At 47.5% G+C, this 14,351-nt stretch overlaps 3 protein-coding genes across 3 annotated transcripts in view; 1 reads left to right on the top strand and 2 right to left on the bottom strand.

The window, feature by feature from the left end:
- The window catches only part of LOC122366338 (dynein axonemal heavy chain 10-like), a 59,606-nt gene extending 54,795 nt beyond the window's left edge, over window positions 1–4,811 (bottom strand). Inside the window, exons 1-6 of the mRNA XM_043338507.1 lie at window positions 4,680–4,811; window positions 1,374–1,531; window positions 1,069–1,261; window positions 857–964; window positions 591–712; window positions 146–223 (exon numbers count right to left, since the gene is read on the bottom strand). Coding sequence (XP_043194442.1) covers window positions 146–223; window positions 591–712; window positions 857–964; window positions 1,069–1,261; window positions 1,374–1,526 — 654 coding nt within the window. The 5' untranslated portion in view covers window positions 1,527–1,531; window positions 4,680–4,811. The remainder of the gene's footprint in view (window positions 1–145; window positions 224–590; window positions 713–856; window positions 965–1,068; window positions 1,262–1,373; window positions 1,532–4,679) is intronic.
- Window positions 4,812–4,935: 124 nt separating this feature from the next.
- Window positions 4,936–11,315, top strand: LOC122366340 (proteasome subunit alpha type-1-like). Its single transcript, XM_043338509.1, has 2 exons — window positions 4,936–5,218; window positions 10,213–11,315. Exon 2 carries the CDS (start codon window positions 10,231–10,233, stop codon window positions 11,062–11,064), a length of 834 nt encoding a protein of 277 aa, XP_043194444.1. The 5' UTR covers window positions 4,936–5,218; window positions 10,213–10,230; the 3' UTR covers window positions 11,065–11,315.
- LOC122366339 (phosphatidylinositol N-acetylglucosaminyltransferase subunit A-like) lies at window positions 6,428–14,092 on the bottom strand. Its single transcript, XM_043338508.1, has 13 exons — window positions 14,034–14,092; window positions 13,096–13,153; window positions 12,774–12,930; window positions 12,332–12,511; window positions 12,015–12,133; window positions 11,650–11,764; window positions 10,062–10,154; window positions 9,733–9,846; window positions 9,439–9,530; window positions 9,101–9,186; window positions 7,506–7,689; window positions 7,220–7,319; window positions 6,428–6,992 (listed from the first exon to the last, which is right to left on the bottom strand). Exons 2-13 carry the CDS (start codon window positions 13,110–13,112, stop codon window positions 6,927–6,929), a joined length of 1,323 nt encoding a protein of 440 aa, XP_043194443.1. The 5' UTR covers window positions 13,113–13,153; window positions 14,034–14,092; the 3' UTR covers window positions 6,428–6,926.
- Between the last annotated feature and the right edge of the window lie 259 nt (window positions 14,093–14,351).

A 14,351-nucleotide genomic window follows, 5' to 3' on the forward strand; every position in this document is an offset into this window, starting at 1 on the left:
GCCCCCCTTTGATTTTTGCATTTTAACATTAGCCCTATGGGCGTTGCATGGAACGAATGGGACCAAAAGTCGGCAGTGCCCCCCCCCGCCCCCCTTAATTTAAAGTGTTCCACCGCTACTGAGAAAAAGCATGCCATTAGCTTACGCCTTCAGGAAGAACTTCGGGAGATATTTTCGTCGCCATTTTTATCGACGGTCTTGTGATCCGTTTCACAATGCATTTCTGTAAAGAAGCATAACATCAATGTAGTATCAGGCAACACGAAGGATGCAGTCGAAGCATTCATTTATTAATCAAATAAAAAAGTAACACAAGCACGCCTAAGCTCAATGACAAAATAACGCTGCGGAATCCGTTATACGATGTTCGAAAATAACGATCTGTTTATCATGTCTCAAAAAGAAGCGGTTGCACTGAGTCCGTGTCACATTTTATATCAACTTCTTCTGAAATCCACTAACGGATTTGGACAACGGTATTACATGTGCAATTCTTTAACCCCCACCCTTACCCCCCTCCCCCCCCCCCGTACTAACACCCAAGGCAAATAAGTGTCCTCATCGACAGCATTATACGATTCGATTCTTACCGTGCGGGGAGGAGTGGGTGACTGCTGATTGGAGTCCATTTCAGACGGCGTCTTCTGCTTGTCTGCCGACGAACCCTGAGAAGCCGCCGACGAAACGGACATGCGCTCGGCAATTTCCACGGCTGCAGATGAAACGGGACCGTTGCAAGCTACATCCACCTCCATTTGGGTTATCAAAGCACTGGTCATAAGCACAAAAACACACTGCATCACATTTGATTATTCACATCGTTCCTGCACGCAGTATGTTGATTGACGACCCGTACCTGTGGCCGGCTCCTCTGGCAGAGCGGACCGGGACTTGGCGGTGACGGCCGAGGCGGTCTTTCCCACAGTCTCGGTCTGCTGGTCCCCGGCCGTAGCTCCAGGCTCGTCTAACCAAACAGAACAACAGTGAACGACCAAACTAACACTGGTAATGTCCACAAATACGAAAAATACATATACTTTTCACTGTAGCCTTTTACCATAATCACACCTTGGGGCTCAAGCTGCACCTCCAGTGTTTCTTCTCGATGTTCGATCTCCTTGTAGAGCATGATCGAGTGGCCGGGCTGTGACGATATGGGCCGATCCAAAAAGCAGTCCAAGGCCCGACGCACGGCACCCTCATCCCGAACCAACATTGCTTCAAACATCTCCTCATGACTGGGGCGCTCGAAGAGGTCAACCTGAGAATCAAATAAGAGATACAAAAAAAAATGAAATGACAACATTTTATTTGCATTCACCCAGTAGGTACCTATAGAGCTCGCTAAGAAGAAAAATAAAGCAAGTGCTTACCGTGTTTCCGTCTGCTGAAACGGACAAATCAGATTTGATTGTCGGAGCCGCGCCGGAGCCGTCATTCGGCTGGTCATCAATGCTTTCGAAGAGCGCTTTGGATATTTCGCATAACCATAGGATCCGGTAGTCATCGATTACTTCATCCTCCATGGTGCCTGAAAAGGTTAAAATTTTAAAACTTTCATCTAACCAGCCCGGTGTTGGATATACCTTGTTTTATGACCGACCAGACAATACATTTTCAGAATCACTGGAGCTCGCATCAGTTATCAACGTTTCCATTCATGTCCGTTCCGAACTCCGAAGCTCAGTTGGTTGCCGGTGGGTAGAGTATCGGACTTCCGGTAGTGACTATATAGTGTGAAGAGAACCCGGGTTTAAGTCGCTCCGGCGCTCAAAAGTCAAATGTGCACCTTTCTAACGGAAATGGTCTGTGGCTGGTGGAGGAAGCCACGGTGAGTGCCGAATTGAAGTAAGTTTAACCTTCGCCGGACCTATTGGTTTTCTACATACGCGCCGGCCGAGGGGGGGGGGGACGGGTACGACACCCCCCCCCCCCCCTCGCCGTTTCGCCCCTGGTGGGGCTAGCGCGTCGCGGAAAAAGCGAGCGTGTGCGCCGTTACGAGACGCAGAAATTGGTACCCGATTTTAAGGTCCTAGGTCAACCGGTGACCTCTGCGGTCAGGTCAAAAGCCCCAGGGTACGGTTCAGTTTTTGGTAAATAACTTCGCAAAAAACGGCCGCAGAGCGCCGATTTTGGCAGCATCGTGTTCGCCTCGCTCAGGCGCGTCGAATGATATACTTTTTGTTTGGGTCAAGTCAACTTAGGGTGTTGACCTCAGGTCAAGGTCAGGTCAGCGCCCCCAGGTCACGAAGTTGGTCGAAAGAGGTCATGTCGCATATCATTCGATTCGACAGGTCTTCCTGAGTCCATTGGTGGCTTTCCCGACTCACTAGCTCAATTTGATCGGGAGTTATTGACGAAAAACTAATATGACCTTGATGACATCATAAATGACGTCACGCAAGGTCAACATTGCAAATATGACGCATCTAACCTTGCAATGAGTGCATCAAATCACGATTCTGTGTGCTTGAGATAGTTGGAGATCGTTCCCGGCGCCAGATTAGCAGTTTTCATTTTTCCCCATTGACTTATAATGGTGAGGTCACGAAAATGACCTGACCTCATATGACCTTTAGGAAAAATCCGAGAATACAAGTTGTGAGACTCGTAATGGATACTAGACCCTGCAAGTTTCATTTCCATATGAAAGTTCCTCTGGCAGTGAGGGCGTTGCGAAGTTGCGACATCTGAAGACCGTGCAGAGGTTCACTTATGACGTAAATGCGGTTGGTGGCAAAAGATCCGGCTTGAATCAAAGGTCAGGTATGCCAAGTTTCAGCTTTCTATCGCCAGCGTGCTCGGAGCTATCGCGAAAAAAAACCCTATGGGGGGCGGCACCTGCCCCCCCCCCCCTCGGCCGGCGAGGGTTAACCCGCACCCCGTTGGGCTCTGCCGAGCAACGCTGTTGGGGGGGGGGGGCAATTTGCCCCCCCCCCTAAGATCTCGAGAACCACGCAACCTAGCGACAAGCGGCAAACGGTGTTGGATAGCCCTATCAGGGAACTACCTTGTGACCCAATTTTATTGACCTAGGTCAAACCGATGACGTCACAGGTCAGGTCAAAGGTCGATGATTTTCACCGTTTACAGGCATTTAAAGAAATGCGTTGTAAAATCGAGTAAAATGCATTTCATTGAAAATCATCGATGGGGAAATGTTCTTCAAACACATATTTTGCTCTTTGAGGTCACTGATACCAGGTCAGGTCACAGAGGTCAGGTCACTGGGGGGTCACAATATGAAAGTGTCGTGTGATACATGTTTTATGGTCCATTTTACATGACAAATGCGATTATGTGGGTCAGGCAGCCTTTGGGGCCAGCTTAGGTCACGTTTTGGTCAAGGTCAGGTCAAGGTCAGGTCAAGGTTTGGTCAAATTAGGTCAAATTTCAAAGTTGATATTTTTGCATAAAATGGGTATCGAATCGATGCAGCGTCACGGGGAGTTCAATGGTGGTCTTTGTTTTGCCCTACGCCGTCTAGAATCGCCAAAAATTGAGTTCAAAAATTTGACGTAATCATTTTTGAACAATTTTTCGCTATAACTTGGCCAAAAAACGAGATATCGATCTGAAATTTGGTAGGTATGTATATAGATGAGCGCAAGGACTATCACATATATTCCGGGTTTTTTTCGAAATTCGGGAAAAATTTGGATTTTTTTTAGTTTTTCCAAAAAAATCAATTTTTTTGAATTTTTGGGGGTCAAAACCAAAAATTTTGAAAATCCGAGATAACTGTTTTGTAGCGCCGCTTTTTGTCTACTAGACCATATAAAGAACTTTGAAATTGCTTGATAACTGTAGATTTGGTGAGCGTTTCAAGATTGCATGTTTTTTGCTCATTTTTGCTCGAACATGACCTCAGTTTGACCTCAATAACTCCTGACCTAAGGTGACCTAAGACTTGAAATTTTGTGTGAAGGTGTCAAATTGATGCCCGGGAAGGTACTGAAAATTTGCCGTTTTCTTGCTATTCAGGAAAAACCACAGGGGGGGGGGGGCCATATTGCCCCCCCCCCCCAACGGGGCGAGGGTTAAAGGGGCAGAGCGCGTCCGGCCTTGATGGCCATTGGCCATCCAAATCAGGGTATATTCTTCTCCCGAATCCCGATTGCCTGTGATTGCCCGATCGGACGTATATGGATCGGGGTCTATAGACAAGCTCTGCTCAATGCCAAGCTCCGGCTCGGTCAACACCTCAACTGACACATCGCACTGCAGCGAATTGAAAGTGTTGGGCGCGAGTCGTGATCTGCGATCGTCGCCGTTCCCCTCCCCTTCCGACACACACTATATATGCGCCCTACATCCGTCCAAATATAAATATACGGCCCGGGCGGCCGCATATGAAGGGCTGCGCTGCCGAGCCATACCCGTGTATTTAGGGCCTTGCCCGTGACTGAGTGACCATGACCACTAAGCCAGTCAAACGCATTCTTTTACCGACTATACTTTTGAAAGTTGAAGTGCATGGAAATTATGAACCACTTGGAACACCAAACGACCTGGGTGGTTGCCCGACACCCTTATGATTTTAGCCAGGCCACTGAAAAGTGGATTTTACACTCGTGGCCCGCTGTCAGGGTATATTGAGTGAAGCCCGCTGTGGCCGTAACATTAAGCTGACGCGAGAACGGGAATCAGGAATGAAAAACATAATGACGGTGCCTTACCGCTCACACAATAGTTGCTTCGGTATGAGTTCTAAAACACGCAAAATGTCATTTTCGATGACATATTAAAAACTACAGTCAACTCCCAATACAAGATTGTCTTGGGATTATCAATTCTTCATCAATTCCAAATCCACACCCACTCCAAATCTCCAAACGCGCAAATTCCCGCAAATTCCCAAATTCCATCAAAACAGCTGACGTCTGGGGCAATCTGGTTGCCATGGTAACACAGAACTTTGTTATTTTTTTAGTCATTTTCACAATCATCTTAACCATTAAAAATTAGACGTTGCTAATAGATTCAACCAAAGTCAATTTTGAAGCATCCCTTCTTATACTTTTAGCATCTTCTTAGGGATTCAGAAGCTGTTAAAAGTATTTGATAAATCTGCGCCAAATATGGCGAGGTAGATACATACAATCCCGTCGAGAGTTTCCGCAGTTTCCGGCAAGTTTCCGGCAAGTCATCGCGCGCGGCAAAGAGTGAGAACAAGGCCGTATAAGAGTGAGAAGTTTCTTTCGGCAATTCAGGAAAGGTGAGAATCTTGGTCTGTGATATTATTATTATGGTGTATTAATCTCCATTATTCCTTTTCTCGATCACCACCAGACCTGCATAGCAAGGCCGTATTGCGGCCCAGTAGCCGCCAGCCAAGCGAACTACGTTGCTGAACTGCACCATCATTGCAATTCAGTTTTTTTTTAAGTCTAGCCAAAATTGTCAGTTTTTCAACGTTTGTATGTTGAGGGCATGCGATTAGCATTGTAACTTGGCCAAGTATGACCTCGTTGCTTTAACCACTAACACGAAAGTTTTCCAACTGAGGAGAGGAGCTATACCTACCTGGAGCTGCTTCTTTCTAAGCTCTAACTAACCCTAAACATTTGCCAACCTACCTACAACATACAACCTTACCTACAACCTACAAACCTACAGCGCCTTTCCTCGGTTGGAAAACTTACATGTGATGTTTGTGTTCTGCTCTACTAATGCCGAAAGGATGGGTCAGAATGTAGTTCTGAGCTCGGTTGATTCGCTGTTTTTATATCAGCGTGCTGTCGGTTTTCCCCATACAAGGAAGTTATTGCTGGCGCTTCTTGGCTTCTCATTGGTCTAACGAATAGACCACTTGAATTCGACCAATGAGGAGCCAAGAAGTAGCAGCATGCTCGCAGCCTGCTGATATATAAATGGGCGCGAACAGAGCTCAGGTTACTCTTGCATTTGGCATTCTTATTGTAGTAACATGTGACCACATCATTTTATCTATGATTGATTTCAACTTAACCTTTTCAAATACCTACTTTTTGGGCAAGTCAAGTTTGGATTGATTGACCTTTCCCACACTTGTATTTAATATGCGCTCACACCTGATGTTGAGCATTGTTGCTTACAGCATGAGCTATTGTGACTGAAGTGACTAAGTTGTGGTTTAGGTAGTTAAGTACCTAATTTTGTAAACTGGGTTGTTTATGAGGCAAATGTGTTGGGGATGATGTTCTTGAGTTTCAAAATTTGATGAAGTGTACATTTTGCCAGAATCCAGCACACTTGGATTTAATTTGACATATAGTTTAAAAAAGCTAGCATCCTTATAACACTTCATTATATGTCCCTTGGACACAAAAAGTATATTCAACCAGTCATTGATATTAAATGAAGATATTGCAAAGGTAGGACTTGCCCTTTTTGCCCTTTTGTCTGACGAGTAATAAAAGGGCAACATTTTCAATGAGAAAACAGATCTTGCAAATACAAAGTGAGCATTTTATTTATAAAGTTGCTGACAAAGTCAATGTAAACCATAGCACATAGCAAGTTAACAAGCAGTCAGTAGGTTGTAAGATCACACCCACTTTCTTGATATTGCTCAACTCTCAAGCAACAAGAACAAACATGATGGCAGTACACAAGTCTTGTTTCTGCTAACAGTGCAAAGCACTATGTTTCCTACTTTTCTGGTTGCTCCATGACAATACACACATTTTGAACACTGTGACTAGTAATATGACCAACAAGGTCCACAATTACAAACTGTTCACTGCAGATAGCTTACTCCAGATGCTCGTGAGCCGAAACAGCCTCATGTACCACTAGTTTGATGTGAGGCATTATCAATGGTTCTCTAAATATATCAGGTTTCATCCAATTAGCTAACACGGCCACATTCCTAAAAGCAAAACGTTAGAATGTTGAACCCTCGAGTCGACACTGCGCTGCTACAGTGTAGCTTCTTGAGCTAATCAATGCTGTAGCGGTTGATTTGCGCTGCGAAAGCCCCGTTGCCAGTCCGCCGCTAGCTCGATGTCCTGAAAAAGGCGGAATATTACATCTTACAAAGGTATACGGTGGGATCTATTTTTTAGAGTTATCTATGATCTGATACTGCTCGATGGTATTCTAAAAGTAAAAGAAAATCGTTAAGTGATCAAATATTATTCGTGTGCAAATTAGAAATAGATGCAAAAGCCAAATGTGAAAAAAAATCATTGGCGGGGGGAAATGCGGTAGAAGAGATTCAAATTTATGAACTCACCTCTCTCGGCTGAAACCATTCTAGGAATGCTGAATACAGCCGAAGCAGGAAGAGGACAGCGATCATGAATTTTCCCGAGAGTGGCCCCGAGGACAAGTACCTGCAAAACAGCCAGGAGTGGGTGAATCACCACTGGGTACCAAGGCCTGAACTGGCAAACACAAGCCGGCGTTTGTCTCGGTCAAATATCCAACTCATCTAATGCATATATTTCATCACAAATGAGGCGCATTATTATCGGCAAGGGTGTGAATCAGTAACCGTTACACAACATTCACTCGCTTGCCTCATCGTCTGGCTGCGCTGGTCCCGCCGCGGCGTCCGCCACACGATATCGTACACGTCCTGCGTGCGGGCGGCCACCTCCTGCCAGCGGTACATGCTAGCCACGCGCCGGTGCCGGTCCCAGGCGGACAGGGCGCTCGGCCGGCCGGCCTCCGCCACGGCCGCGTCCAGCCCGGACAGAAGGGCTGTTGGCAGACAAAACGTGAGTCGTGACGCAGGATTATGGAGGCATTCTAAGGTTGTGTTGTCATCGAATGGGTACTTCATAACAATCACATTTACGTTCATGATGTGCTGCAGGTTTTCAATTTCTCATCCGGTTTATTAACCCGCGCCACGCTGGGCTATTCAGCCATACGCGCCCTGCTGGGGGGGGGGGGGGGGGGGCAGATTCTGCCCCCCCTGTCTAACTTCCGAACCGATGGTCGTAGAAAGACGGGGAAAACGGCAATCGAAAGCTCTCAACAAGGCGGATCTAAAGAGCCCAAGTTTTTTTGCTGAAGTAGGTCAGAGGTCAGGTCAAGGTCAGGTCAAGGGTACAAAATGCAAGTTTCTACAGTATCGGCCTTGCACCGTAGTTGCCGAAGAATGGACTGAGACTGATTGCCCAAAACGTGTTCTTAGACTACCAAGGCAATAGTCGTTGCAAAAAATGTCATTCAAAGGTCAAGGTCAAGGTCAGGTCAGGTCATGTCAGGTCACCAAAAACAAAATATAGAAAAGGGCATGTGCGACACATGTTTTATGGGTCATTTTACTCATAGAATTCAATAGGCACACTCAATAAGTGATATGGACCACCTCTGGATGAACTTGGGGTCAAGGTCAGGTCAAGGTCAGGTCAAGTGAGGTCAAATTTTGAAGTTGGTTGTTTAGGCCTAAAAAGGTGTCTATCTGATGCAGTTTTTCACGGCGAATCGAATGATGCTATTTTCGTTTCCGTACGAGGTCTAGAACTTCCAAAAAAAATCATTTTTCAAAATTTTTGTGTGTCGTGACGTCATAAAATTTTGAATAACTCCCACATTTTTGAACCGATTCTTCTAAAAATTAGTATGTAGGTGCACATAGACCACTTCTCTGACATATATTCCGGTTTTTTCGATACCCTCAAAATTTTGGATTTTATAATTACTTTCCCAAAAAAGTCAGTTTTTTGAAAAAAAATTTGGGCCAAAATCCAAAATTTTCAAAAAACCGAGATAGCCATTTGATAGACACAGTAGAATCACGTATAACCTTTTTTGTTACGTCTTGATTCCTTTAAAATTGAAGATTTTAGCAGCGTTTGAAATTTTGCCGTTTTTGAGGCGAAAATGGCGAACATGACGTCACTAAAACGTCAATTTCTCAAAAATTTTCCGACGGATTTCGCTCAAATTTTCAGGGATCGTGTCAAATTGATGTATGATAAGGTACTGAAAGTTTCACGTCGCTGGCGCAACGCGTTTAGAAGTTATTAGCGAAAAACGGGAGGGGGGCAGATTCTGCCCCCCCCCCCCCCCAGCGGGGCGCGGGTTAATCAGTTAAGTTCCCCTGACAGCTGATCCCTATTAACAAGCCGTCCACGCCCCTCCGGAGCCGGTGGGCACTCACATTCGACTGTGGGTTCGGTGAGCCAGATCTGGTCGGGAGGCAGGACCTCCGGCACCCCGCCGACGCGTGTGCTCACCACCTGCAGTCTGAGGGCAACACAAAGCTGCTGTTGTGGCATTTATTTTAACAGCCATTTAATGACACAGTCCTTTGATACATGTTTAACATACATTGTCTGTCATCCTATACAGTGACTCAACCTTAATTAAAACGCCGACCTGGAGCGGCTGGGCGGCTACACGAAGCCAGTTGCCAGCTGGAAGGTCAGAAATACTATAAATCAATTTTATAATCGGAATATAAATAGTTGTTTAGCGTATCTCGAGATGAAACCTTACCCGCAGGAGGCCGCCTCGACAATGGCTATGCAGAAAGCCTCTGTCAGCGAGCAGTTGATGTAGATGTCGCCCTGCACCAGCACATCTCGCACCTAAAACAAACCAATGTGGAAGCGTTCATTGCATGTCGCGCGAGCGCGACAGTGGGCCACTAATTTGGCCATGACAGCAGACAGGCGTCGTAGTGAACACAAAGTTTTACGATAACATTGCTAGCAATTAGCAGTCCATTGGCTTGGCCCTTAGAACGTGCGGGCCCCAACTGCGCTCGCTGACCTGCGCACGTTTAATTACCTCGGAATGCTTCAGTTCGCCCAGGAAAGTGACCCGATCACTCAGCTGATTCTTCTCAGTCATTTCTTCAAGCATGGACCGTTTTGGTCCGTCGCCTCCGATCAAAAAATGCAGCTGAAAATAATAGAGCTTGTTGAGCTGAATGTTGTAAACCAATGGACAGTCGTATACGAAAATAGTTAGTTGAAAATAGAAAGAAACGAAATGATACTAATCGAAGTATGCACTAAAGCCACACTGTTCGGCGTTTGGCCAAAACTGTAAGGCAATGACCCAATGTGTTCCTTTGATAAGCGACCAATCGACTATGATGCTGGCTAGTGACTTACTTTGTCGTGTTTGCGGCATGCCAGCGGGATCAGGCCGGCGAGCAGGTCTGCTCCTTTCCGATACACCAGTCGGGACACCATGACGACCGTGATCTGTGGGGTCACAGCTCAGCGCTAGACTGAGTCTCACACTCGTGTTTCTATGTTACAGGTTCCCTGAGCAGCAGCCATGTTCCGTAACCAGTACGACAACGACGTGACGGTATGGAGCCCGCAGGGCCGGCTGCACCAGGTCGAGTACGCCATGGAGGCGGTGAAGCAGGGCGCCGCCACCGTCGGCCTCAAGTGCCGCACGCACGCCGTGCTGGTGGCGCTGAAGCGCGCCTCCTCCGAACTGTCCGCTCACCAGAAGAAGATCATGCCGATCGACGGGCACGTGGGCGTGTCGATCGCCGGTCTGACGGCCGACGCGCGCATCCTCAGCCGCTGGATGCGCACAGAGTGTCTGAACGCGCAGTACGCGCACGACCGGCCGCTGCCCGTCAGCCGGCTCATCAGCGACCTCGGCAACAAGATGCAGGTGTGCACGCAGCGCGACGGCAGCCGGCCGTACGGCGTCGGCCTGCTGGTGGCCGGCTACGACGAGTCCGGGCCGCACATCTACCAGACCTGCCCGTCGGCCAACTACTTCGACTGCAAGGCGATGGCGATCGGCGCCCGCTCACAGTCGGCGCGTACGTACCTGGAGAAACACCTGGCCGAGTTCCCCGACTGCACCTGGCAGGAGATCGTCACGCACGCGCTGCTCGCGCTGCGCGACACGCTGCCCAACGACATGGACCTCACCACCAAGAACTGCACGGTGGCCGTCGTCGGCAAGGGCATGGAGTTCACCATCCACGAGGACGAGGAGGTGGCGCCCTTCCTGGCCAAGCTGGAGGGCATCCAGCGCCGCGGCGGCCACGGCGCCGCCCCGGCCGCCGAGCCGGCGCCGCTGCGCGACGAGCCGGCTCCTGAGGAGCGCGAGCCGCGACCCGACTCGCCGCAGACCATGGAGCACTGAGGCCGGCAGGGTGACGTCCCCGCGGCCCGTGACCCGCCGACCCGCCGGGCGTCCTGCCGGGACGCCAGCCGCGGCCCGCCGCCGCCGCCGGGCGGGGACGGCCGCCCGCCGCTCCCGCCCGGCTCTCCGCTACTGACACTACTGCTGCTAACGGCCGGCGCACTGATTCCTCCTTTTCCCGGCCGCAGCCTCGCCGCCAGCTCTCCCGTTTATCTCTGAGTTATATTCAATAAATAATCCGCAATGAAACAGCGAGGTTGTACTTCAAAAGGCTATTTCATAAACGTATCTTAAGGTGGGACAGCCTCAGACCTACTTCATCAAGGGCGCGCACATTTAATGCAACAATGTATCCGGGGTGATACGCACGAAACGGGATAGCTCATGATAGACGGGTCGTTCCTAGGGCGGAGTGAGAAGGGTACTTTATACAACGTGGCTATAGTCTACTGCAGTTTGATACATGCACTTGCTGTAAACAGTTTCGGAACGATAAAAAAATGTAACAACTGTCTAGTAAATGACATATCACAACTCACGTATTACAACAACCCACGATACCGCACTCACCCGCTCACCACTCACCCTATCTGAGCTCCGGCGAGAAGGTTCCGGCGTGAAGGCGGCGCTGTCCACCGCGTTTGGGATCACGGAGACTCGGTGTGAGGTCACGTTCGCTCGTAGCACCGTGTTTTCTTTCCTGAAACACACAGCGTGGGTGGTGGTGATGATGTACAAGGACACTGGCGCTTTGAAGTCAGGCGGGACACACTCGGGACCACAACAATTACCTTACAAAATATGGAACCTTGGCAAGATGCAAACAATGGCTTTTTAGACTCGCATTTGCAAAATGAGGACGTTCTCTTACGTATATTTTCACAACACAAAGTTTAAGCGTACGAGCAACTGTACGGATGTAAGTGTAACCACGATGCAGCGTTTCATACCCGGTATAGGAGACGCAAATGCAGTGGTCGACCTGGGCCAGCGAGACCTGGAGGAAGTTGTTGGTGACAATCGCCGACGTGTCAGCGAAGCCGAACAGCGAGTGGTCCGTGAACACCGTCTGGGAAGGGAGGGGGACGACGTCAGTCAGCGCATTAGTACAGATGCGAGACGAGGCGGATAAGCGATGGTCAGAATTAAATCCCGGCTATGCGTAATGGTTGTTTCACGCCATGTTTCAATAGAACTGCACGAAATGGTGACCCGGAGCGGTACGGTGCGGATCCACCCAACCACCGACCTGCCGCTATCTCCTTACCCGGATACCCATGCTGCCGGCGTGCAGCATCGCCTCGTGCGCCAGCGTGGAGAATGCTGAGTGACCGTGTACGATGTCCACCTGCTCCCGGATGAAGATGTTCCTCAGCAGAGGCAGGGTGGTCAGCATGGTCGGCAGCACACAGCCCTTGTAGAACGTCTTGTAGGGGCAGTAATACACCTATCCATGTGGGAGTACAACCCCATGGTGGGTAACAATGTAGATATTGCTTGCCACATCAACATGAGTTTATGTGTTGTCACTTTTATCATATTTGTGAGTTATCTCATGATATTTTTGCTCCTTCAAAAGGTGCAACATAAACATTTCATTTGATATTTGATTCAAACAAACCACTTTGCATCACACACCCATGACCTTAGTTCAGCAATGTCAAATTTATAATCAGCATCACAGCCAGTGCAGAGCAAAGCAGACATACCTTCAGGCCACTGGTCATGTAGCGAATGCCAACACGGCTTCCATAGCTGTGTGTGACCACAATGACCTTGTGACCCATAGCCAAAAGGCACTGAGACAGCTGAAACACATGGGCCTCAACCCCACCACTGTTTGGATAGAAGAAATCTGACACCATGCTGAAAAAGGTACAACATATTAGGTCACAATGCATTCTCTCTGGTAACAATGGTAACTCTCTGCAAAACATTTGAAAACATACATAGCAGTAGAAGTTGAAGAAACAAGTCATAAAATGGCACAGCAGTCAGCAGGGTTCAGTTTAATACAGAATTTTATCTTACCAAATACTGTACTTCATGATGAAAGCTGCACAATCAGCATAACACACAGTTTGGCAGTCTGAAATATGGACAGACACCTTACGTCAATTCAATTGCATTGAACAAAATATCCCATTTCAAGTAGGTTAACCTACTTGAAATGGGATATTTAATGAGAGCACTCATTATACAGCTTCCTACAATCAGCCCCCAATGTCCAAAAGATAAATGCCAAAGGAAACCCTGTTCCCAAATCCCAATACCATCTCAATACTGATACGGTTAAACAACCCATGCATTGTAGAAGAATTGAGCAAAGATTTGCTGGTAGTCGTAAAGCAGGAAGGAGTCAAACTTTCGTGTATAATGACTTGCGTCGGTTTTTGTTACTTCTGAATTTTCAAATATTCTTCATCTCATTGACATGGTGATCAAGATACTGTATGTAGCAAAAGCTTTGTCTCATAGGCGGCAGAACGGGGAGTGCACCGGGGCACCGTGCCCTTTTGATTTTGGCATTTTAACATTAGCCCTATGGACGTTGCATGGAAAGAATGGGACCAAAAGTCGGCAGTGCCCCCCCCCTTAATTGAAAGTGTTCCGCAGCTACTGCTTAAGCAGAAGCTGCGGAATTTGTCTTGTACAATAAACTTGAATTATTATCGTTATTCTACATAGTATATAGGTAGAAACTGCTGAAATTGAAACTTGAAAAGCGAAATTGACATTGAAATTGGTTTATATAGGTACCCCTGAATTGAAATACCCACGTTACTGATACGATCCCCCAGCATTAACCCGGTTTACATAGCATACTTGACGAGGCTCTAGCTCGTTAATTTGGCGATAATTTCGATGCAGTGGTCTTCAAATATTTAGAGGGGATCATTTTGTAAATTGTTCAGCACCATTGGCATCTTTTGCAACATCACGGACGGAGATATAAGCTTGCAACAAACCCTATGTAAACCGGGTTATTGTATCAGTATAGTTCAGTGGACCGTGGACCCAAGAATCTTTGGAAGATTTATTTTGAAACGCCTGCGCCACTTACAGCTTTATACAATGCTACCATTTATTTACCAAAAATAAGGGTTTTCCCTGTCAGTAGAAAAAAAAGTTTTTAGTTTTTCTCAAGAATCGGTATGTTAGGTGAAACTAGTTTTCAAAAGCCCAGAAATTCACAATAGGTATCTTCATAAAGCCTTCCTCATTTTTTACTAAGTTAAAACAATAACTTTTTCATCTCTTTGAGTCAATCCCTTCAATATTTCGCC

The sequence above is a fragment of the Amphibalanus amphitrite genome, unplaced genomic scaffold (genome assembly GCF_019059575.1).
Source record: "Amphibalanus amphitrite isolate SeventyFive unplaced genomic scaffold, NRLGWU_Aamphi_draft 000798F_arrow, whole genome shotgun sequence".
NCBI lineage: Eukaryota > Metazoa > Arthropoda > Thecostraca > Balanomorpha > Balanidae > Amphibalanus > Amphibalanus amphitrite.

What these genes read in the sequence shown, in the direction of transcription:
- LOC122366340 (XM_043338509.1), top strand. Translation starts at nt 10,231, where the DNA reads ATGTTCCGTAACCAGTACGACAACGACGTGACGGTATGGAGCCCGCAG.
- LOC122366339 (XM_043338508.1), bottom strand. An exon ending in CTCGCCGGAGCTCAGATAGG is followed by an intron (nt 10,155 to 11,649) that starts GTGAGTGGTGAG and finishes GTGACCCCACAG; the next exon opens with ATCACGGTCGTCATGGTGTC. An exon ending in GCGAACTGAAGCATTCCGAG is followed by an intron (nt 9,531 to 9,732) that starts GTAATTAAACGT and finishes GGTTTGTTTTAG; the next exon opens with GTGCGAGATGTGCTGGTGCA.